Source organism: Dipteris shenzhenensis, chromosome 30, assembly GCF_047967505.1.
Source record: "Dipteris shenzhenensis isolate YYH24624 ecotype China chromosome 30, Dip_SZ_1.0, whole genome shotgun sequence".
Taxonomy (NCBI): domain Eukaryota; kingdom Viridiplantae; phylum Streptophyta; class Polypodiopsida; order Gleicheniales; family Dipteridaceae; genus Dipteris; species Dipteris shenzhenensis.
Genome location: NC_141625.1, coordinates 38,055,936 through 38,080,726, shown reverse-complemented (window position 1 = coordinate 38,080,726; position 24,791 = coordinate 38,055,936). Strand labels below are relative to the sequence as shown.

The window sequence follows — 24,791 nt, the reverse complement described above, 5'->3', positions numbered from 1 at the left end:
TAGAGAAGCAATTCCCAAATTGACTAAGGAAATGTGTCCGCTCTTAGAGAAAACAAGCTGTGGATCATCAGACTTATCATCCATTGCAAAAACTAAGTACTCGGAAAGATGATTTTTTTTTTTTTCCAAAAAGAGACTTCTATTAAGTATTAAAGAAAACCGTTAGAGCAAGCTCCATACGGGATACACCATGCAATGCATGAAAAGCTCAAGAGCCAAAAAGAAAGAATTGGGGCTGATAGTGCCATCTCAATCCAGTAGAAACCTCAGAGAAAAAGGGAGAACCCTTCCAAACTCGAAACAAAATAGTCCTTCTAGAAGAGGCTGCCCGTGAAGGGCCCTGCATGCTAGCCCAAATGGCTATCAAAGTGTGAACCGTGTCAGTCCAAATACCTGTGAACACCTGTGAAGGGTGTATTTGGGTGCCATCCAAGGCCTCTGTACATCTGGCTCTCCAAATGTGCCAAGAGGAAATGCTAGCCAAGATCTCCCAAGAGGTGTCCACTGAAGCATGAGAAGCCTTGAAGGGAGTAAGTGGTACATCCTGAAGAGAGCAGGGCTCTATCACCTGCCGGCGGACTGAGAGTGCCCAAGAAGAAGGCTCACCCTCATAAAACACCTGGGGCCCAGTAAGGAATAACCATACGACCGAGCCCCAAGTCATGAAGAAAGGGGAAGTATGAAAAATGCTGAGTATCCTCACAACCCCTTTCCAAATAGTCCTCGTGTGACTGCAGTCAGATAGATGATTTTTCATCAATGAGCAAATAGCAAAAGCAGATACAATAGGAACTGACTCTCCCTTGAGTTTGACATCCAAAACATGAGTCTTTCCTATATGCATCAAAGTGATCTTCGGATTATAAGTATCCTGTATAGCATGAAAACCTTGTGACACCATGGCATTCCCAACAAGACATCACAGTCCTCAAGTGGCGTGATATAGAACTCCTCACTGTCCACAAAACTCTGTATATAAAAACGGAGCTTTCCAACGATAGGGGTAACATGTGTACTGAACCCAGGACAAGCCAAGCCTGCCTCGCTCATGGTCCCATCTCTTTTGCACGGATTTCCAACTTGCCTGCTATCTCAGGAGAAATCATTTTTTCACAAGCCCCTAGAAAATCAAAGACATCTGATCTTTTGCCTTGCCTCATGCTCTGCATACCTCTGTAGCATTTGATTGGGCTGCTTACCAATGACATCATGCATCAATCGTGTAGTGGGCTTAGGCTTCTTGCCTGTCTGTTCATTACCATCAGTTTCCCCCTTTAATTTGTGCTTTGGGCATTCTTGTGCTACATGTCCCTCTTCTTTGCAATGAAGCATTTATTGGCATCCATTAAGACCTTCCTTTCTTCATGCGAGATCCAGGAAGAGCCTGGCCTATCGCATTTCTTTCCTCTATTGAAAGGAGGCTTGGGACATCGCCTGGCTATCCTGCTTTCTTAGGATTATAATGCTTACTGCTCTTGTAACCGCTAGTCTTCCCAAGCAACAATGCATCAGCGGTAGTTGCATTTTCAATCAACTGTAACATGTTGGTTACTCTAGTCTTAGTGCTGTAGTCTTTGATTTCTTTGGGCAGCCCACGACACTCAATCTGCTCTCTTGTTATACTCTTCAAGATTGTGGCAATTGGCTGCATCCAACTTATGCAAGCTGTCATTACATCCACATCAAATGTGGTTGTAAGCCAAACGGCTGAGAATATATGTTATTATACCCAACTAGACTGTGCTTTGTTTTGAAGTTGCGAATTTGTCCACCATTGTAATGCATTCTCTTTCAGAAAGGTGGCTGCCTTACGCATTTTAGAAGACTCAATGAGGTTAAGTTCTGCAAAAGGCTGCATCAAACTGCTGAGCAAAGTTCAAAGCTTTCAGCCTATCTTGTGCCTCATTAAAGGTCTCAGAATTCACTGCTGCCTCACCTTCCTTAAAGTCTTTCACCTTGCCTTTGGGTGCCAAATTATCATGAACAGGTGGCTGCAAATATGGAGCATGCATAGCATTACCCACAGCCTAAGTAACATTGCCATACCCATAGCCGGGTTCGCCATACCAGCCCCAATTCCTTGCACACCAAACATGCCTGCAGGAGCTCCCATGGTGCCACGCATTCCACTTTGCATTCCTGGCTGCATGCCGATATTTCCATACATAACACTTTGCATTCCGGCTGCATACCCCAAGCATAGACCCTTGCATACCTTGCATTCCAGGCTGAAAACCAGCAGGGTAGTTTCCAAGCATTCCTTGATCATCATTAACTCGACCAATCATTTCTTGAAACACTGAACCACCACCAAAACATCCTGGATGCAATGTGGGATGCAGAATGCCTTGCTGTCCCTGATTTGCATATAGAAAGTTATTGTCTTGGCCATGCATATCAACACCAGGACCATGGAAAGACTGTGGCGATGGAGCACCTTGTGCATTTGGCATAACTGATGGTTGTCCATCGAATGGCATAGGACCATAAGGCTGCCTTTGAACTCCACTGGGTTCCCCTAAATCTGTGTGTCTATTTTTCTCCTTAGTCTTCGAAGGAGCATGCGCAATTGTGCCTTGAATAGTGCATCGGCCTCGTCTACATCATCTACCTCCTTAAACCCTTTAGACAGAGAAACATTCACATCAAAAGTATTTGCAGCTTGCTGTCCGTTGGCATTTTGATCATCATGAGAAGCTCCCTCATACATAAATTGCCCATCTTGCCCATCTTGAGATGACTGCTCTTCCATATCCCATCTTCATCAGTGTTTGATATACTTCCTGAATTAAGTAAATTACAACAAGCTCCAGATTCATCAGCCACTACAATCACTTTGCTGTTCAGGCCACTGCTCCATGGGCAGCATCTCATCTATCCAATACTTGCCCCAGAGACAATCATAGGCTCACCTCCATAAAGAAGATGGTGATGTCTTGGCAACGGAACCATGAAACCGGCCTTAAGTCCACCAACAAAAGGCTGGTAATAAACAAATAACCAGCCAATATTCTCTTTTTTTTTTTTCAAAAAAAGCACTTCATTAAGTATGAATAAAGTCCGTAGAGCAAGCTCAAGTGCGGGAGTACATCATGTCAAGCATGAGAAAAAACAGCTCATAATGAGCGAACAAAAGTCCCGGGTGGCGGCTGAAAATGCCACCTCATCCCTGAAGGAGAGTCAGAGAAGAAAGGACAATCCTTCCAGACTTTGAGAAAAGCAACCCTCCTAGCAGTAGCAGTCCTGGAGGTTCCCTGTATGTTTGCCCAAATGGCCATCATAGTGTGTATAGTATCTGCCCAAATACTAGCCATAGTCTCAGAAGGGTGAACCTAGGAGTCCTCCAAAGCCTCTGTACATCTGGCTCTCCAAATATGCCATGCTGTGATACTAGCCAGAATCTCCCAAGATGTGTCTAGGAGTAAATGGAACATCCCGGAGGGAGCATGACTCCACAAGATGTCGTTGAACAAAGAAAGCTGTGTCTGTGTCATGTCCCTTAAAGAAAGCCTGTGGACCAGTGAGTTACAACCAAGCAAGTGATCCCCAGGTCATGAAGAAGAGTGCTCTATGAAAAGTGCAAAGTATCCTAGCAATACCCTTCCAAACCGTCCTCGCCTGAGTGCACTCCCAAAGGCAGTGCTGAACTGACTCAACTGCTGAGTGGCATCGAGGACATGTAGGGTCAGCCCCGAACCTGGATTTCCACAGGTTTACTGCAATCCCTCCATGAATAGTAAGCTAGATGAATAACGTGATTTTCCTATTCCTGAGGGATTTCCAAAGTCTCCTCCAAAAGTTTCTCTGCATCTCTGCAGAAATCTGAAAAGTATCTCAATGAGGAGCTCTAGAGGGGGTCTCCAACCCCTACAAGTGAGTTGGAATCTCCTGGCATTTTTGACCGTGTAACAAAAGAAGGGGATGCTCTTCTCTCGGTGCCCTGCAATTATCCACTCCCATTCCCCTGGATCCCACTGCAAGGATCTAATAGGAGAACCTCCATACAGCCAAAGCCTCCAAGATCCAATAGCCAGGTCTACCCATCTCCATGTATCCTGCAATCCTAACAGGCTAAAAAGGAGCCTCCAAAAGAATGTCCTCTGAAGATTTGTGGAGTTTGCCTCCTGCATAAACCTGAAAGACAAGGGTATCCTCATGTGCATCGCACAAGGCTATAACCTGCAGAGGGATACCTGTCCTCGAAAAAGCTCCCAACCAAGTGGACTCAAAAATAGGCAAATGGTTTGTATTTATCCACTCCACTGGTATGGCTGCATCTATCTGCTGCATCCTGGCTGCACTTCCTCTGAGGTGACTAATTGAACGAGCTCTCTGATTCTTTGGAAGCCTCCTAAAAGCTTTCCAAGTAGCCACCGTGGATGCAGGTCCCAACTCCCATGATTTGCCATGCTCATCTAGTATGCAATCATTCCACATGATGGGCTGCCTGTCAATTTCTTCACGAGAGGAGGGCGGAACTCTCCAAAGAGTACTTCTGAAGCTGTCCCAAGCTTTCATAATAACAACCATGAGAGGGGAAGTAGGAGATCTGAGACGGGCTGACGTAAAGATCCATCTAGGGCTGTCCATCCAATCCCCTCCCTGAGAAGATGTGCCTGTCTGTATACTGCGTAAGAAAAAATCCTTCCAAGGCTCTTGACCAGGCATCAAACCTCTGACCACCATCTTGCAGAGCAAGGCTCTACACTGCAAGTCTGGATCAATAATATTGAGACCCCCTTCCTCAGTGGGTAGAATAAGAGTCTCCCAAGCCACCTTGGCTATCACATCTGAAGTGCCGTCTAATCCACTCCACAAAAAATTCATGATAGGTCTCTTGAGCTGAGTGATATTGCTTGTAGATCGGCTCCAACAAGAGCAAACAAACTAGGCTATAGCCAAAAGTACCTGGATGCAAGGTCAAGTCTGACCGAACTCCAAAATAGGAGTTTCCTCTTGATGCTCTCCAACATGGAAGCGAACTGCTGTACTGGAGAAATGCCCACCCCAACCTGGCATCCAAGATACTTGACGGAGACACCCCTCTGAATCCAAGTAAATCCAATATCAGCACCCCAATCTGGAGTGTCCTCATCACTAATCCAGAAGCTATTGGATTTGTTCCAGTTAATGTGAGCCCCTGTTGCAATGCAAAATAAATCCAAGGCTGTCCTGAAAGACGTGAGTGTCTGTGGAGTGGCATCCAAGAAAATAGTTGTGTCATCTACCAGCTCACTGTCCAACAGCTCCTCTTCCTGTCTCAACGGAAGTTCTAGCCCAAAAATATTAGCTTCAGCTCTAATATAGAGGCTTATAGCTTCAGCCACAAATAAGAATAGAAAGGGGGCTAGAGGGCATCCTTGTCGGGCTAATTTGGATATCTAAATCCTTTCTCCCTTGACTCCACCAATGAGTACTTGGCTATGGGCTGACCTGTAAAGAGCAAAAACCCCTCTAATTCACAAATCTAAAAATCCGAAGCGAAGAAGAGTTCCCTCTAGAAAACCCCAATCTACCTTGTCATATGCTTTTTTGAAATCCATGAGTAGAATTGTTAGTCTATGGTCCTCATGCATAGCCCACTCAGAAGCCTCCCAAAATGAGAATATATCATCAAAAATGCTTCTGCCATGGACAAAGCCTGTTTGTGTGTCATGTATAAGATCTGGTAGGATGGGCTGCAATCGCAAGTTGATGGCTTTTGCCAAGGTCTTATACAAAGTGCCCAATAAGGTGATTGGTCTCCACTGAGACACTAAATTTCTGCAACCTTCTTTTGGGATAAGATGAATGAGACCCTTCGAGTCCGGCATCTCACCTGAGTCCCAAACGCCCTGAAGGGCTGAGGTGATGTAATCAAAGAAATAAAGAAAGAAGGTGTAAGTCCATCTGACCTTGGACAACTACCCTTGTGAAGGGCAGTAAGAGCAGTCCTAAACTCTATGTTGGTGAAGCGTGCATCAAGTGAGGCTCTCATACCTCTATCCACCAACATAGGAATATGCTGCCAAATAACCTGTCTAGCATCATCTCTGGCCTGTGAATCAGGATCTGCAGTCAGAAGGGAGGCATAGTAATCTGAAGTAATTTGCATGACGGCATCCGAATGTGTCTGAAGTATCCCGTCTGATTCAACAAGCTGCGAAACACTCTCTCTACCAATATTCTCGAGTCAACCATTCAACAAATATACAACTGACAGATTGGGGGCTAGAATGCTCCTGCACCAACACAGATTGACCCCAAACCTCAGCGCCCCTTCCGGTATTTTTTTAATATTTGGAAGGCCTTGAAACGAGGTTATACAATGGATACAATTCCTCTTGCATAAAGGGCACTCCACAACCATAGTTGCACGCCAAAACAGAAACAGGGGAAACGGAAACGGTAAGTAATGCCAGCCCAAGCCGAAACGTCAGAACAAGAAACAACAATATGGTATAATTTATGTGTAAAAATAAATATTTTATACATAATGCAATTATCAATATAGTGCTTAAAGTGAGAAACTATGCTACTTAGCATTTGCCACTAAGTCATGACTGATGCAGCATGCATGATGCTTCAACATCTATGATTCTATGATCTTCATTCATGAATGATGATTCAAGAATCAACACCAAGTTACAACAATTTGAAAAGGATTACAATTTGCGACTGCACAAGTAAAAAGCTATTAGAATTATTGTTATAATTTAGCAGTTTCGTACACCTGCTATCCGTACAGTTCCGCCGTACACCTGCTATCCGTACCATTTGCGCCAGCCTGTACAGCTCGTCGTCATCAGTACCTGCTCTTTGTGCTGCTGTGCGTACAACTCGTATAGGCTGTTTCGTACAGTTGTACCTGTTTCGTACAGACGTCGTACATCAGTCATACATGTTTCGTACAACCGTCGTACAGATCTACGTCGACTGTTCCGTACAAGAATCCATACATCCATACAAAGAGCTCCGTACAAGTCGATGTACACAGTCCGTACATTGTACGGATTTCGTACCGATAGTTCCGTACTATCAGTTTCATACATTCTGAGGAGACCGTACTTTTTGCAGATTTTTTCTTTGCAGGTGGACTCTAGAAGGTGTTTCGTGATAGACATTTGTGCAGAGAGCCATTGTTTGGCTAAGATCTTGCAAGAATTTGGGGCATTTCGTATTTGGGGACAGACTTTGCATTTGTTGCAGAGAATTGCAAAAATTTGGGGCTTTCAGTTTTGCACTGCAATTTCTTACATTTTTGGGGCTTTTAGACCATTTGCCCCTTTCTAGTTGCAATTTCAAGCCCCAAATTGGGGCTTTTGTGTTGGGAGAGCAATTTTGCAGGTTTCAGTTCACAGTGTTTTTCTGTAAGTGTTTTGAAGCACTTTTGGCAGGTTTTGGGAGAGATTGGATGCTCTGGCAGATTTCTGACAGAGACATTACAGAGATTTGAGTTGCATTTTCAGCCAGTGTTTGGCTGTATTTTTTTGGGAATTGTGCACTCCATTCCCAGCAAGGGAATTCAAATTTGCATTTGCTGTATTTTCTTTCTGAGACATGTCCTAGCAAAATCAGAATGATTTCCAGTTCAATGGTCTCTCACAAGAGGATAAGCTGGATGGTACCAAGTACTCTCTTTGGAGTTTTATGGTACACAACATTCTGATTTCCCGTAATTGTGGGACTATGTAAATGGGGATGAGATCCGGCTAGCAAATGTGGCACCTAATACCCCTCCCTAGCAAGGAGGAGGCAGAGGTCGTGCACAGGGTACAGCTCGAGGACAAGTTATTGGTGCAGCTATAGCTACTACTCCAGAGCAAAAGAGATGGGATTCACGTGATGCTTTAGCTTTGTCGTGTATTTCTCTTTCAGTGAAAAGATTCATCATTCCGCATATCCAGTCGTGTAAGACCTCAAAGGCAGCATGGGATATTTTGGAGAGCATGTATGCAGCTCGGAATGATGCCAGGGTGTCTTTTTTGAAAAGAGAATTGTCTCATACACATATGGAAGAGGGTGACTCCATGTCAATGTACCTCACAAAGCTACAGGATTTACGAGAGCAATTGCTGAATATTGATGAGATCATTCCTGATTCAGAGATGATTACCATTACTCTGAATTCTCATCAGAGTCTTATCTCAGCTTCCATACCTCGCTAAATTTGTAGTTGAGGGGGGGTGCAAATCCTCTCAATTTTCACGAGTTGATAGGACTTCTGTTGCAGGAAGAGCAGACCAGGAAAAACATGGCTTCACGAGCAGGTGAACATGCCATGCTTTCAAAATTCAAGCCTAAAGGAAAGGGACAAGCAAAGACATTAGCAAATCAGCCTTCCAGTGGTTCAGGACAGCCTTCTCAAAAGGCTAAGGGGGATGCAGGTAAGCCCAAGAAGAAGGGTATATGTCATTACTACAAAAAGCCAGGTCATCACATTGGAGAATGCAAGAAGAGGCTTGCAAAAGAAAAGAAAAACAGCTCCGGTATGGCTGTTTCAGATTCAGCTCCTCATGCATCTGACAATGAGGAAGCTACAGCCAACTTTGTGGAACACGACTATGCCTTCTTGTCTTGCATTTCAGACTCTCAGTTGGCTGCTCCGGATATTACAGCCACTTGTAATGATGACTCTTATGCTTTTCTGACATACAGTTATGATTCTTCCAAGGATGCATCAGCTTTTAGTGTCAATGAGACACTAAATACATGGTATTTTGATAGCGATGCCTCAAAGCATATCACTTCCAGAAAGTGTCTTTTCACATCTCTGCATCCAGCTCCCGATGGTAAAAAGGTCACATGTGCCAATAACTCCTCCTATTCAGTTCGCGGTATAGGAGAAGTTGAACTTACAGCCATTGATGGCTCAACATTCAAAATTTCTAATGTCTTGTATGTGCCTGGTATCACAAAAAATCTACTTTCAGTGTCCACTCTTAACAGAGCTGGATTTCAGGTCATTTTTGAAGATGACAAGTGTGCAGTCCATGATAGAGAGAATGACTATGCCTTGAGATTGTCTGGCACTTTGTTACGTGGTCTTTTTCAGCTTGACATGTATGAGAAAAGACCAGCACATGCTCTTGCAGTTTCCACTCCTACTGGTGCTATGCAGAATGCGGAGTTATGGCATGCCAGATATGGACACATGCATTATGGCAGCTTGATGACACTTCAAAAACATGCTATGATTGATGCATTGCCTCCTCTTGAAACACCTCCTCCACATGCCTGTGAAGGGTGCATTCTTGGTAAAATGCACAGATTTCCTTTCAAGAAGGATGGATCAGTAAAAGCTGTTCGAAAATTACAGCTTATTCATAGTGATGTCTGTGGTCCCATGAGGACTCCATCATTGGGTGGTCATCTTTACTTTGTCACTTTTATAGATGACTACTCCAACTACACTTGGTTTATGGGCTGAAACGCAAATCAGAAGTGTTTATGGGTTTCAAACACTTTGCAGCCATGGTTGAGAATGAATGAATCGGGCTTCCACAAAAGCTTTGAAGACCAAGGCTCCCTATGAAGTTTGGAAAGGGAGAAAGCCTTCTGTGGATAATTTTCGTGTTTTTGGATGCCTTGCATATGCTTATGTGCCCGTTGAGTTTCGGCATAAGTTGTCTGATAAGGCAATCAAATGCATTTTTGTTGGGTACAGTGCACAGAGCAAGGGCTACCGTCTCTACAATCCTGTCACACGCAAGATTATTGTCAGTAGAGATGTTATATTTTCAGAAAATTCAGCTCATACTCAAGCTGAATTTGATATGCCTACTTCTTCCGATGATGTCTTTGAGGGATTACTACCCATTGCCTTGGGTTCCCGTGCTGATATATCTGATGCAAATCACAATTTACAGATACCTCCACATGCTCCGATTCAGCCACAGGATGTCTTACCACCTCCACAAGCAGTGGAAGAGGTTGTTCAGCAAGAAATTGCAGATATACATGCAGCAAAAACAGTTTCAAATTGGCTGTTACAAACTCTTAGGGAGAGTAAACTTGATGCTCCATTACTTGGCAGAACTCGTAGTGCAGTAAGGCATGGGGGGGGAGCTCTTTCAGTGGAATCAGCTTATGCAAGTACTCTTCTTGATGAGGAGGAGCCTGAGACATTTGAAGAAGCACAGGATAATGTGCATTGGATGAATGCCATGCACGATGAATTGCAATCCATTCAGAAAAATCAGACATGGGAAGTTGTGGATTTGCCACCAGGTAAACATGCCATAGGTTTCAAAGTCAAAAGAAAGCCAAATGGGTCCATTGATCGGTACAAGGCAAGGCTGGTTGCAAAAGGATATGCTCAGAAAAAGGGCACAGACTATGAGGAGACTTTTGCTCCTACATCCAGAATGACAACCATCCGGTTAGTTATAGCCATGGCTGCAAATTTTGAATGGAATGTTCATAAGTTGGACATTAAAACAGCTTTCCTTAATGGAGACTTGTTGGAAAAGGTTTATGTCAAACAACCTCCGAGCTTTCAAATTTCAGAAAATGCACTTTAGATATGCAAGCTGAATAAAGCTTTGTATGGGCTGAAACAAGCCCCACGTGCATGGTATGCCAAAATTCATGCCTTTCTGACCAGCAAGGGGCTGCACAATAGTCCAATTGAGAGCACCCTCTACATCAAGAAGGATGGGGGGGATATTTTAGTCATCATTCTTTATGTAGATGACTTACTGCTCACAGGGTCAAATGAGGATAATATTGCAGATTTTAAAGCTGAATTGCAGACCACTTTTGACATGTCAGATTTGGGGCTGCTACACTTTTATTTGGGGATCCAGTTCACTCAAGAGAAAAGTGGCATCGTTGTGTCTCAATCCAAGTATGTGTAGAAACTCTTGGACAGATTCAACATGCAGGATTGTAAGCCCATAGCTACTCCCATGGAGCTGGGGCTGAAGCTTACAATGCATGATGCAGGTGAATCAATTGATGTCACACTCTATAGTCAGGCTGTTGGATGCCTCATTTATCTCTGTAATACATGACCTGATATTCAGTTTGCAGTTTCTCAGGTGAGCAGGTATAAGCACAGCCCAAAGACTATGCATTGGCAGGATGTAAAACGCATCTTACGTTACTTGCAAGGTACAAAGTCTTTTGGTGGATGCATGCCTACAGTGACTCAGATTGGGCCAGAGACTATGACACTAGGCAGTCCACAAGTGGCAATTGTTTCTTTTTGGGCAAAGCTTGCATTTCTTGGTTGAGCAAGAAACAATCTACAGTGGCTACCTCCTCATGTGAAGCTGAGTACAGAGCAGCTTTCACAGCAACAGTTGAATGTGTTTGGCTGGGTCGTTTATTTGCTGATCTTCATCTTTCATTGGAGGGTCCTTCTCCAATTCTCACTGATAGTTAGAGTGCTATTGCAGTGGCAAAGAATCCTGTGTTTCATGCTCGCACGAAGCACATTGAGGTTCACTATCACTACGTCAGAGAGAAGTTGCATGCAGGAGAGATCAGTATGATCTATGTGTCAACACATGACAATGTTGCAGACATTTTCACCAAAGCACCTTCACGTGAAAAGTTTGAGGCATTTCGCAGTACCCTGAACTTATCTCCTTTTGGTGATTGATCATTTCCTTGTACATGACATTGGCACTGCAGGGGGGTGTTAGAATTATTGTTATAATTTAGTAGCGACCAATGTAATGTAATAAGTAGGTTAGGGGCACTTTTCCCTCATTTTAAAGGTTTTTCTTTCTAACCACAGTTAGTTCACTAACTATGGTTAGTGAAGGATAAGGTTTTGTCACTTAGACAAAACCTATCCCACTCTTCAGTTGTATCACACTCTTCTATTGCAACTATTGCTTTCAGCTCTTACTCTCCTACTTTACCAACTACACTTGGCTCTATGGTCTCAAGGCAAAATCAGAAGTGTTTATGCATTTCAAACACTTTGTGGCTATGGTTGAGAATGAGATAGGACTCAAGGTGCAGACACTTCGAACAGATTAAGGGGGGGAGTATATGTCTCATGAATTTGAGACATTTTTGAAAGAAAAAGGCATCATGCATCAGCTTATAGTGAGGCTTACACCTCAACAGAATGGCAAAGCTGAGCGGAAAAATCGCACCGCCATGGAAATGAACAAATACATGCTCAGAAGTAAGAAGTTGCCTCACAGGTTTTGGCTGGAAGGCCTCATGTGTGCCAACTATATTTTAAATCGGGCTCCTACAAAGGCTTTGAAGACAATCACTCTCTATGAAGCATGGCATGGGAGAAAGCCTTCAGTGGACCATTTCAGAGTTTTTGGTTGTGTTGCATATGCCCACGTGCGTGTGGAGTTCAGACACAAGTTGTCAGATAAGGCACTCAAATGCATTTTTGTGGAGTTCACAAAGCAAAGGCTATTGTCTCTATAATCCAGCTACACACAAGATTTTTGTTAGTAGAGATGTTATATTCTCTGAAAATTCTGCACACTCACATGTTGAATTTCAGATTCCAGCCTCTTCAAATGATGTGTTTGAGGGGATGCTTCCTATAGCATTTGGTTACCCCGTTGAAACTCAGAATTTATAGCAACCTCCGCAAGATCCACATGTACAGATTCAGCCCCCAGCTGAATTAGTACAACCTCAGGGTGTGGATGAAGTTGTCAAGCAAGAAATTCAAGAGATACACGCAGCCAAAACAGTCCCGCATTGGTTGCTTCAGACTCTCAGGGAGAGTAAGCTTGAAGCTCCATTGCTTGGCAGAACTTGTAATGCAGTAAGGCACATGGGGGGGGCTCTTTCGGTTGAATCAGCTTATGCAGGTACTCTTCTTGATGAGAAGGAGCGTGAGACATTTGAAGAAGCAAAGGATACTGTGCATTGGATGAATGCCATGCACGATGAATTGCAGTCCATTCATAAAAATCAGACTTGGGATGTCGTGGATTTGCCACCAGGTATGAATGCCATAGGTACACGTTGGGTTTTCAAAGTCAAAAGAAAGCTAGATGGATCCATTGATCGGTAGAAGACAAGGCTGGTTGCAAAGGATATGCTCAGAAAAAGGGCATAGATTATGAGGAGACTTTTGCTCCTACATCTAGAATGACCACCATCAGGTCAGTTCTAGCAATGGCTGCAAATTTTGAATGGAATGTTCATTAGTTGGACATTAAAACAGCTTTCCTTAATGGAGACTTGTTGGAAGAGGTTTATGTCAAACAACCTCCGGGCTTTGAAATTTCAGGAGATGCACATCAAGTATGCAAGCTGAATAAAGCTTTGTATGGGCTGAAAGAAGCCCCACATGCATGATATGCCAAAAGTGATGCCTTTCTAACCAGCAAGGGCTGCACAATAGTCCAACTGAGAGCACCCTCTACATCAAGAAGGATGGGGGGGATGTTTTGGTCATCATTCTTTATGTAGATGACATGCTGCTCACCGGATCAAATGAGGAAGTAATTGCATATTTCAAAGTCCAATTGAAAGCTACATTTGATATGTCAGACTTGGGCTTGTTACATTTCTTTTTAGGGATCCAATTTATTCAAGAGAAACGTGGCATTGTTATGTCTCAGTCCAAGTATGTTCAAAAGCTCTTGGACAGATTCAATGCATAAGGTACCATTGTAGTTTTAAATGGTACAGGATAGGGTCTCGGAGGTTTGAGTTTCATAGACCCCGCCTCCCTATGTGGGGGGAGAGGTGGGTGCTCGAGGGGGGCCTGTAAGTAGTCGTCCATCTCGAATCACCATCCACTTCCCATCCTTGCGGGCCTGATCCCGCTACTATAGCAAACTGTGCCTCTCCTCAACCTGTAGGGGGTGAGATCCTCATCCATGGAGATCGATGGTTGATCGCGTAAGACTGACCTGCGCCGCAGAGCTAAAAGTCATGCCAGAGCGTCACAGAATCGTATGACAGAATCGTATGATAAGGGGCTGTTCTCAGTTGGGGTCTCTCCCCACCCCCCATGCCCTCGCGATCCTGTGCTCAGCTACCCCAAGAGTAGTGGCCACAAATGCAGCTGCATTACTCATCGGTGTAGTCTGAGTGTGTGGGATGCCACGGACTCTGATGTTGAGAGCCTTACTGGCTCTCTGCTGCTGCTCCATGACAGTAGCCGAAATGGTTGCCTTCGAAGGTTCCCGTTTGGCCACATCGATCCATCTGGAAGTCTCCTCAATTACAGATTGCATGCTCGCAATCTATGCCTCAACTACTAGGGTACTCCCTGGGACTCTGTGTATGGCTGTGACCTCCTGTTGGAGCTATGAAATGTCTTGTCTGAGCCCCTGAATAAGGGTACCCTGCTCATGTATGATACGAGCCTGTTCCTGGGCAAAGCGGGCCTGCTCTTGTGTGAAGCGGGTTAACTCTGCCTCTCGTACTCGAATGCTGTGCACCTCCATCAAGAGGGACTCCCAGGCATCAGGTGGGGTGGCTCTATGAAAGCTCAGTCCTCGTAGATCGAAGGGGTCTAGGACAAATGAGGGAGGATGGGGCTGGATGATGGTCAAAGCTAGAGTGGGCTGAGTGGGAGATGACGGTGAAGAGTAGCCGTGGAGCGTGGGTGTGGTAAGGCCAGATGAAGCAATGAAAGGTGGCTGGCTCAGTGACAGGAATGAGGCGTACTTAGGTGAGCCACCATGGGCTGTCCCTAATGATGGTGCTGCTGTAAGACCTGGCCCCTCCATGGATGGAGTGGATAGCAAAAAAGAAGCTGCTGTCAACGATGGTGATGATGATGTGAGAGCTGAGGTGGGAGCTGATGTGGAGGTGGAAGCTGATGTAGAGGCTGATGTGGAGATTGCTTGTGTGGAAGCCCTGGTGGTACCTGTAGGCCACCTGATTGCTGCATTTGTTGACATCCTCAAGTGTGAGTTGTTGCCTTTGTTGTTTATCCTCTTTTTTGTTGGGTCTCTCTCTTTCCTTATCTGCTTTGTTCCCCTTCGCCATTTTGAGGGTGGACTGAAGTGAGCTCCTGTTTTTTAATCTCAGTGGCAACTCCTAAGTCCGTGAGCAGGTCGGGGGCAAAGAGACACATTTTGGGCCATTTCTTTGGTTCTTGATTTCCGACAGGCTTGAAGCAAGATGCTGTGGCGCAGATGCATACTGGAGGCTGCAGCGTGGGCGGAGGGAGCTGCTGTGGTGACAGGTGGAGGAGGCTGCAGCACGGGTGAGGAGGGACTGTGGAGAAGCTGCAAGAGCATGCGGGCAGTGGGAGTAGAGACAGCGCGGCAGCGGGGGTGTTGCCGAGCAGCGTGAGTGGAGGGAGGTGCTAGGGAGGCCGAAGGAGCTGCAGGCAGACGGGAGGGGCCGCAGGCAGACGGGGGAGCTGCAGACGGAGGGAGCGAGCTGCAAGGAGGGGTGGGAGAGAGAGAGAGAGAGAGAGAGAGAGAGAGAGAGATTAACATCCGTAGAAAGCCTCACGGGCTTATGGGACAAAGTACAAAGTATAAAACAAAATCCTTACATCATCTAGATAAACCAGAGAGGGTCGAGGAGTGCATATGGCAACTCAGCTCGAGCTTATTTTAGCACACATCTAAGTTGTTGTCCTATATCAAAATGGCCGTCATTACATCAGTTTAAGACTAAGGGCCTTTAGATTAAGATTTGAAATCTCGAATTAATGCTATTCCGTTTCGGTAGACTGCCCATTTTCCAGCTTTTCGTGCATCCTTGACTTTAGTGAGTTCACTATTCCTTTGTTTGAGTTGAGTCGGGGGGAGCTCCTCAGGTATCCATATCTTTGTACCCTTCAAGTTATTTGTTTGTCGGAGGATTTTGACTCTCTCTGTTATGCTCTAGCCGAGATTGCATGACCTCGAAAAGATCGGTGGGCATTTTCTCTTAGATGACCGACTTCTGTAATATTTAATGTGCGTAAATAAAATGGTCAAGAGAAGTAACTGCCAAGGTCCTAGGTGAGGGTGTGATGGCATTGACTAGGTGGTTCTGAGTGCTAAGGCCTAGGTGCACCTAAATGTGTAATAATGCTAAGGGGCAAATGTTCTAAATTGTGCCCCAAGAGAGATGTAATTGGTGTACCAAGTAAAAAGGCCTAAAATGAGGACATGTGGCAGAGGGAACCATCTAGGGAGATGTGGGTTTGTGGATAGGCATGAGAGATAAAAATTACATATCATAAGAAACATGTGATCCACGAAATAGGCTGGGTGGATATACCTGATGCCATCGCCCGTGATTGATGAAACCAAGAGAGAGAAATAGAAATGGTTCGTTTCATTTTGGTATCAGAGCTTATGGTAGAGATCAAAGGCTGGACGAACGGGATGAGAAGAGAGCGTGAAGTGCAGCATGATCTGAAGCGATGGGGTGCAAGGAATGCGTGATAATCGGTTGCTCGTGACGTGCGATGGAAGGGTTGTTGCCCGTGACGACGAACAGCGTGGTGGCTGAGTTCGTTGTGCAGGAGACCTTCGATGAGCATTCACTTGATAGCGAACGATAGGCTTGGAGTGCAGGTTTGACGAGGGGGAAAGGAGCGGAGCAGGTTGGCGGTGTGCTGCGATGGCATAACGAACCTTTGACGGACAAGCTTTGCACGGTATTGGTTGATGCCAAAAGCTAAGCTTACAGGTATTTTGCAAGTGAACGAGTCGCAGAGCCTGGACCTGCCTGGTGGTCCGACAACGTGCGGGTATGCTGAGCGGTGATGTGCACCCATGCGGAGTGGAGCGGGATGATAAACCTGTGTAACAGCAGACGAGAAAAAAAAATAGACATTCTTGTTTTACACAGGTTGGAAGACCTCGAAGGGTCGTGACTTATACCTGTGGTCCAAAACCAACGTAATAGGGTTCAACAGGAGGAGTGACGAGGGATTTCTGGGTCTCAGGGAGCAAAAATTTTTTTCTTCCATATCAAGTTTTAGTTTCCAGTTGCAGGCGATTTATTCCTATACAGCAGAGGCTGCAGTTTATTATTCCTGTATAACAAAAGGGGAATTTGAAAAAAAAAAAACTATTTTCCCTTTTGAAACTATGGAGGTAGAGGGACAAGATTCCAGGGTGAATCCTAGTGAATCTAGAGCACGCTCTACACAACAAATGTCCCATCACACAACACCTACTCTGGTGGGTAGGATTTCGGTATTAGAAGATGCTTTACAGCAGATCATGAACCAGCAGCTTCAAGTGAACGCTGGTCAGAATGAGATTAGGTGTCGGCTAGGCCATCTAGAATTGATAAGGGCAAAGCTCCAGCAGAGCCAGAGCCCAGTATACACTCATCAGTGCGTGCGAAGGTCAAGGTGCCTAATATTGCCAACTATAGACCGGAGAAGTACGCTGGTCGGATGATCGATCGAGGTTTGGTTACACAAGAGGGAAGAAGCCTTCGCCATTTGTGAAATCAGATCTGATCTAAAGAAAATCCGTGAGGCCACTCACCTGTTTATTGAGGCAGCGGATAGATGGTGGATAAAGCAACAGAAAGATCAGGCTGCCCCTACCACCTGGGAAGGGTTTAAAGCTGAATTTAAGAAACACTTTCTTCCACCTGACGAAGAGTCCCGAGCTTGGGATGCTTATAGAAATCTTCGTCAGAGGAATTTGTCGGTGGCAGAGTACACTGACAAGTTCAGGGAATGTGTCATGAAGATAACAGACCCTCTCCCTATGTCGGTTCAGTGAATCCTAGTGAATCTAGAGCACGCTCTACACAACAAATGTCCCATCACACAACACCTACTCTGGTGGGTAGGATTTCGGTATTAGAAGATGCTTTACAACAGATCATGAACCAGCAACTTCAAGTGAACGCTGGTCAGAATGAGATTAGGGAGATGGTGCAAGCCTTGTCGGCTAGGCCATCTAGAATTGATAAGGGCAAAGCTCCAGCAGAGCCAGAGCCCAGTATACACTCATCAGTGCGTGCGAAGGTCAAGGTGCCTAATATTGCCAACTATAGACCGGAGAAGTACGCTGGTCGGATGACCGAGTGCAGTTCTGATGTGATCGAGGTTTGGTTACACAAGTGGGAAGAAGCCTTCGCCATTTGTGAAATCAGATCTGATCTGAAGAAAATCCGTGAGGCCACTCACCTGTTTATTGAGGCAGCGGATAGATGGTGGATAAAGCAACAGAAAGATCAGGCTGCCCCTACCACCTGGGAAGGGTTTAAAGCTGAATTTAAGAAACACTTTCTTCCACCTGACGAAGAGTCCCGAGCTTGGGATGCTTATAGAAACCTTCGTCAGAGGAATTTGTCGGTGGCAGAGTACACTGACAAGTTCAGGGAATGTGTCATGAAGATAACAGACCCTCTCCCTATGTCGGTTCAGTTGAAAGACTATATCTATGGACTGAACGACAAGATTAAAATGGAAGTTTGGGCTAAATATGGGACTACATTAGATGAATCTATTGCAGCAGCCCTGAACTATGAGGATGCCAGAGGCAGATCTAGTGGATTTGTGCAGGCAGGTACTCAGTATGAGTACTCGAGAAAAGGGGGATTTCAGAGGAAATGGACTTCAAAGACAAGTGTCTCCCAGCCAAGTGGCCAAACCAAGCAGGTGAAGCCGGTTGAGGGACCAGCAAAAACAAGTACCACCGTTGGGGTGAAAAGGAAAATAACTCCAATGGCAGCCCGGGCTTGGTCAAAGTCCTCGTTGACCCCTGAACAAAAAGAGAAAGCTAGAAAAGAAGGATTGTGCTTCGGCTGCCTTCAGCGACATCAGTGGAAAGATTGTCCACTGAATAAAGACCGTTGCACGGCCAATATGATAATATCTGAATGCGACGCGGAAATGCAGGAGAGTCCCAATGCGAAACATATGCAGATGCAATTGGCGGGACCTTCTCAGAGGTTAGTACCTGTGTTGTTAAGTGTGTCTGTTACTAAGTTAGTAAGCGGTGCACTTGATAACATCCACTTGATAACATCCTTTCAAAGCCCGCAACAACGGGGTATACAGTTTTCGATGAGCCCGAGTTGATCAAAATGAAAGGGCAAGTAGCCAATCATGATGTGATTGTGTTGTTTGACTCAGCGTCAGCACACAATGTAATCAACTCGAAGCTTATTAAGAGGCTCAAGTTGAAAACTAGTCCGTCTGACTATGCTTATATGGTCAGGATGGCGGACGGAAGTTCAACTGAAGTATGGAACCAAAGGGTTACCCAGTTGGAACTTCGAATTCAGGACTATGTTAAGAAGCTGGACTTTGAACTGACTAGACTTGCTCATGCAGATATAGCCCTAGGCATGGCTTGGCATTTTTGGAAAAATCCAGCCATTAATTGGAAAAAGCATATTTACCAGTTCAAGATGAACGGGGTAGAATAATATGTTTTGCGAGGTGAAAAGGATTTACCTCGAGGACCATTGATTTCAGCCATGGAAATTCGAAAGACTCCGAAAGAGTTTCTGTGTCTGTGTATAGCATCGGTGGAGTCAATTGATGATGCATTGACTAGCACTGAGGCTACCCAAGATGGGAAAATGGCCGAGTTGGCTAAAGAGATACCAGAGAAGTTCTCTGAATGTTTTAGGGATGAACTACCTTATGGGTTACCTCCAGAGTGGAAAGTTCAGCATAAGATTGAACTGATTTCGGGGGCAGAACCTGTAAATAGACCTCCCTATAGAATGAGCTTCATTGAAGAGGCGGAGGTGTGTAGACAACTGGAAGAATACCTCAAGTTGGAGCAGATTCAACCAAGTTTCTCACCTTTTGCTTCGCCAATGATATTAAAGAAGAAAAAGGATGATACGTTTCACCTCTGTATAGATTACAGAGCATTGAATAATATCACTGTTAAGCACAGGTATCCGATGGCTCGGATTGATGATTTGCTAGATGCATTACATGGAGCCGTGATTTTCAGCAAGATAGATCTTAAGTGTGGCTACCATCGAATCCGGATTAGAGCCGAGGATGTGCATAAAACCCCTTTCAGAAGCAGGTTTGGTCATTATGAGTTTTTGGTAATGCCCTTTGGACTTACCAATGCTCCAGCAACATTCGTCATGCTTATGAACGATCTACTACGTCCGTATATCGGAAAGTTTGTAGTACATTTTATTGACGATATTCTAGTGTTCAGTAAAAGTATTACTGAGCATCGTGAACACTTGAGAATAGTGTTCAGTACTTTGAGGAAAGCCAATCTTTATGTAAATAAAAAGAAAACTATACTGTGTATGGTTAGACTTGAATATTTAGGGTTCATAATTACTCCACAGGGGGTAGAAATGGATCCGAAGAAAGTGGCTGCGATACTAACTTGGCCAATCCCTCAGAGTCTGACCGATTGCGATCATTCTTGGGATTTGTCCAATTTTATAGAAGACATATCAAAGGATATTCCGAAATAGTATCGCCATTGACTGATCTGACCTCAGATAAAGTAACTTTTATTTGGGGACAGAATCAACAAGAAAGTTTTAACACCATAAAACAAGCTGTGGTCACAGGACCGGTGTTAAAAATAGTTGATCCCCAGAAACCGTTGTTCCTAGAAACCGATGCAAGTAGCATTGCGGTAGGAGCAGTTCTCCTTCAAGAGGGAAGACCAGTAGCCTTTGAAAGCTTTCTCCCTCTCAGAGGAATTGGCCAACTCATGAATCGGAGTTTTATGCTGTTATCCATGCTTTGAAAACATGGAGACATTATTTGTATGGTTTAGAGTTTTATGTGGATGTGGATCATGATGCTCTGAAACATTTTTGTAAACAGCCTGACTTGAGGGGCCGCCAAGCTAGGTGGGCAGAGCTCATGCAGGAGTTTAATTTAACGATTTGGTGCCGAAGAGGAAAAGATAATAAGGTTGTTGATGCGTTGTCTCGTATTATGCACAATATGAGTTTCACGGTATTAGAGAGTGCTCTAATGACTGAGATCAGAGAAACTCAAAAGGTGGACGAGTTTGTCCAAAGCTTATGGCCTAAAGCTCATGTGTTAAAACCCGAGGAAAACGAAAAGGATGACCAGGCATCCAGAAAAGGCCAAACTTATGCAAGATATACCATAAGGGATGGTATGTTGAAAAGAAATGGCAAGGTTGTAGTACCTAGTCAGAATGATAGCCCGTGTGTGGGACACCCAGGGGTCGAGAAGACATATGATCTCGTGAAGCGAGATTTCTTTTGGCCAAAGATGAAAAAGCATATTGATGAATATGTGACACGGTGTTTCTCATGTCAGGTAAGCAAGGCCGAGCGGGTGAAGCCACCCGGACTTTTACAGCCCTTGGAAATACCACTAAGTAAGTGGGAGAGCATTTCCATGGACTTTATTGTAGGGCTGCCTACAACACAAGGAGGGTATGATTCTGTCCTTGTGGTGGTTGATCGTCTAACCAAGATGGCTCACTTCATTCCGACTAGAGAGTCTGTTAGTGCCCCGCAAGTGGCGGATTTGTTTATTAGACATATATTTCGTCTGCATGGATTGCCTAGATCCATAGTGTCAGACAGAGATGTCAAATTTACCGGTCATTTTTGGACAGCGGTATTTGAGACACTAAGGACTGAGTTGGGAATGAGTAGTGGGGATCATCCTGAGACGGATGGTCAGATGGAGAGAGTCAACGAGACTTTAGAGGATATGCTGAGGGCATATGTGTCATTGAGGCAACATACATGGGACAAGTGGTTGCCATTGTTAGAGTTTGCCTACAATGATAGAAAACATTCCTCTACAGGGTTCAGTCCGTTTGAGCTGAACTATGGTTATAGACCAGCAAATCCAACTATAGTTGGAGTACCTCAGAAAGTGCTTAGTGCCGCGAACTTTGTGGTTCAGAAGCGGGAGATGCTAGCACTTGCGAGAGCTAATATCCGCCAGGCTATGGATAGAGCCAAGGTGTATGCGGATGAAAACCGGTCTATGAGAGTATTTAAGGAAGGAGAAAAGGTTTTTCTCAGAGTTCCTTCGCACTCGAAGTCATTGACTTCAAGAGAGTGTGCTAAGTTATCACCTCGATACTGTGGGCCGTGGTTAATTCTAAAAAGAATAGGCAAGGTAGCCTATAAATTAGAATTACCACAGGGGTGTAAGGTGCACCCAGTGTTTCATGTTTCTCGTTTAAAGAAATTTTTGCATACTGGTGACTCACTAATCGAAGGTGTGGTTTTGTTTCAGGAGATAGAGGATAATGCAAGACGCAAACCAACAAGAATCTTGGACCGAAAAAGGCCTAGAATGAGGACATGTGGCAGAGGGAACCATCTAGGGAGATGTGGGTTTGTGGATAGGCATGAGAGATAAAAATTACGTGTCATAAGAAACATGTGATCCACGAAATAGGCTGGGTGGATAGACTATGGCCAGATTGAAAGAGACGTACGAGTGGTCAGCTCCTGGCATGAAGGGGTGAACTATGAGATCAAAGGTGTGTGAGGTGAAGGTAAGGGATCCCATGACACAGTTACTGAACTATGGCGACCCCCACATGGGCATGTGTACCTCTCTTATCTTGGCCATTTCTGCACACTGTTGAGTAGTGCACATGTCCAATAACTATCTCCCATAATGTATGATTGCGAACCCGGCATTGTGTCCTTTGAGCTACATTCAGAATCAAGGGTGGACAGAAATCCACAGTTTTGAATAGTTCAGAAGTTTTCTTCTATCCTTAGCTATGCAGAAAACTCTCAATATGCTTGGCTGGCAGTTCAAATGAACATGAATTCTTTTAGTATCACATCTGGAGAAAAGGATTCTTAGATGATTGTGTCTGCAGCCATTACTCGCAGTAGAGTTAGAGCAATGTCTCGCTTTTTTTTTCTCTAGACCATGATGAGTTGCAGGCTTCTTTTTAGAATTGAAATTTTCAATATGACTACACCTTTTAGTTTAGTGTGCACTTTATGGTTTGTGAAGATGTCTTGAAAGAACTGTTTGTGTTGCAACAGGAACGTGAGATGATTGATAGACGTCGTATACATGTGACGGGTGGTGCTGGAGGGGATGGATGTACCAGCTTCCGCAGGAGCAGGCATGCTCGACATGGTGTAGCTGATGGTAGTGGATATTATTTGGCAAGTAGCTTCTGAGCATTGTGTATTTTGAAGTCTGATGGTCGCCTTCATACTGATGCAGTCAAGATTGACAGGTGGAAGGGGAGGAAAAGGTGGAGACATTATTCTTAAATGTTCGGAAGAATTCTGGGATTTCGGTCATCTGCAACATCACTTAGTAAAGTCAAAGCTTTTTTTTCTTGTGCACAAAGAGTTAATAATTTGATTGGAAGTTCTAGAGGCTGATATAAAAGTTAAGCTACTAATGTTGATTTGTAAGCTACAAACCTCTTGTTTGTACTGATTTCACAAGGCTTAAGGTTTCAAGATACTAAAGCGAGAAGTTTGTGATTTTTTTTGGGATTATGCAATGTTTGCAGAATGCAAAGAAAGGTGGAGCAGGGTCCTCCAAGAAACGAGTTGGAACTAGAGGACAAGACAAGGTTGTGGCATATCTTCAAGTTAATCGGATTAAAGACTCTTTTAGAATTGTAGCTTTGAACGCTTATCAAATGGATATATATTGTATTGTTAAAATAAGAATGGGAGAGCCTGTAGGAGGGTATGTGCATATTCTCATGGCCCTCAATAGAATTTCCAATGCACTACAGTAGAGAGAACAGAATTCATTACAAAAGGGAAAATACAACAAATGCCCAAGAATTAGTCATGCAAAGGGTTTTCACTCTGTTGTGCAATATATCTACAGGACATGTCTTTTTTTTGGGCAGCAATGTCTTTTGACAGCTTCTAAAAACCAGATTGTAATGGCCTTAATGGTCATGATCACCATGACTTAATCAGAAGGCCTCACAATTAGGAAGGAGGAGGAGAAAAGGCATCCACCCCAAGCAGCGCCATTTCAATGTAAGAAGCCTGCTTCCCAAGCGCTGGTAACCCAACCACAGTGTGATCTTCCCCCAAAGTTCCTGGGCAATCTGCATGCCCAAAATAGATGTAATATTGATTCAGCATGATGTCCACACACTCCACAAGATCTATCCATTCCCAGCAAGTGTCTAAGATAGATTTTAACAGATGCATTGAGAGACATGACTCTCCAGAGTAATATTCTGCACTTGGCCAAGTTAGTGCCTCTCCAAACCTTAAGAACCGCCTATTCCAACCAGGCTCCTAGTCTCTCGTTTGCCAGATTCTGTTGTATCCCACAGCTTGGAGCTCCAATGGGCACGTTGGTAATTATGGGATAGATCATGACAGATGAAAGATTTTCCGGAATGGGGCCTCACAACCTGCTCCAGTTCTTCCACCACTTATCATCCCTGTCTATTCTAATGGAAGACTTCCAGCCTTCTACTGTGTCCAACACTGCTCCCAGAAAGGGCTTACAACAATAATTGACTCCGTATAGGGCTTGAAGGACCTTCCACTCCATCCAATCTGATTTACGAGGATCCCAAATATCTTCCCATTTCCTGATGCCCAATTTGTTCATAGCTCTGGCTTGGGTTAGGTGAGCTTGGGCCCGGTCCTCTACTCTTGTTGCCTTGCCTGACCATAAGTGCCCCATCTCCTCTTATTCCATCTTGTCCGCTCCACTTTGCTTACTCCAGGCCTAGACACCTTATTAGATCCAAACCCTTAATTTGAAGGGGGATGACAGAGAGCAACATCATGTTCCAATCCTGACCATACCATGTGTCCACACCTTTCTGTCCCAAGTGTTCAATGAACCAAATTGCTATGTCTGCTCACAGTGCTCCTGTGTTTCCAAATTTAAGGAGCCACTTGCAGATTAGTGTTTCGGATCTTGCCTTCACTGGGTATTCCCACCCCCCTTCCTCCTTGGAGTGGTTAGCATTCCCCATAACACA

At 44.5% G+C, this 24,791-nt stretch overlaps 1 protein-coding gene across 5 annotated transcripts in view; it reads left to right on the top strand.

Annotated features, from left to right (window-relative positions):
- LOC147882077 (putative GTP-binding protein OBGM, mitochondrial) overlaps nucleotides 1-24,791 on the top strand; it is a 65,963-nt gene that overhangs the window by 29,959 nt on the left and 11,213 nt on the right. For 4 of the 5 annotated variants that reach the window (XM_087401712.1, XM_087401710.1, XM_087401711.1 and 1 more), the window contains 3 exons: nucleotides 22,852-22,960; nucleotides 23,052-23,134; nucleotides 23,337-23,399. In XM_087401712.1, coding sequence (XP_087257838.1) covers nucleotides 22,852-22,960; nucleotides 23,052-23,134; nucleotides 23,337-23,399 — 255 coding nt within the window. The remainder of the gene's footprint in view (nucleotides 1-22,851; nucleotides 22,961-23,051; nucleotides 23,135-23,336; nucleotides 23,400-24,791) is intronic. The other variant, XM_087401713.1, reaches the window with a different exon arrangement.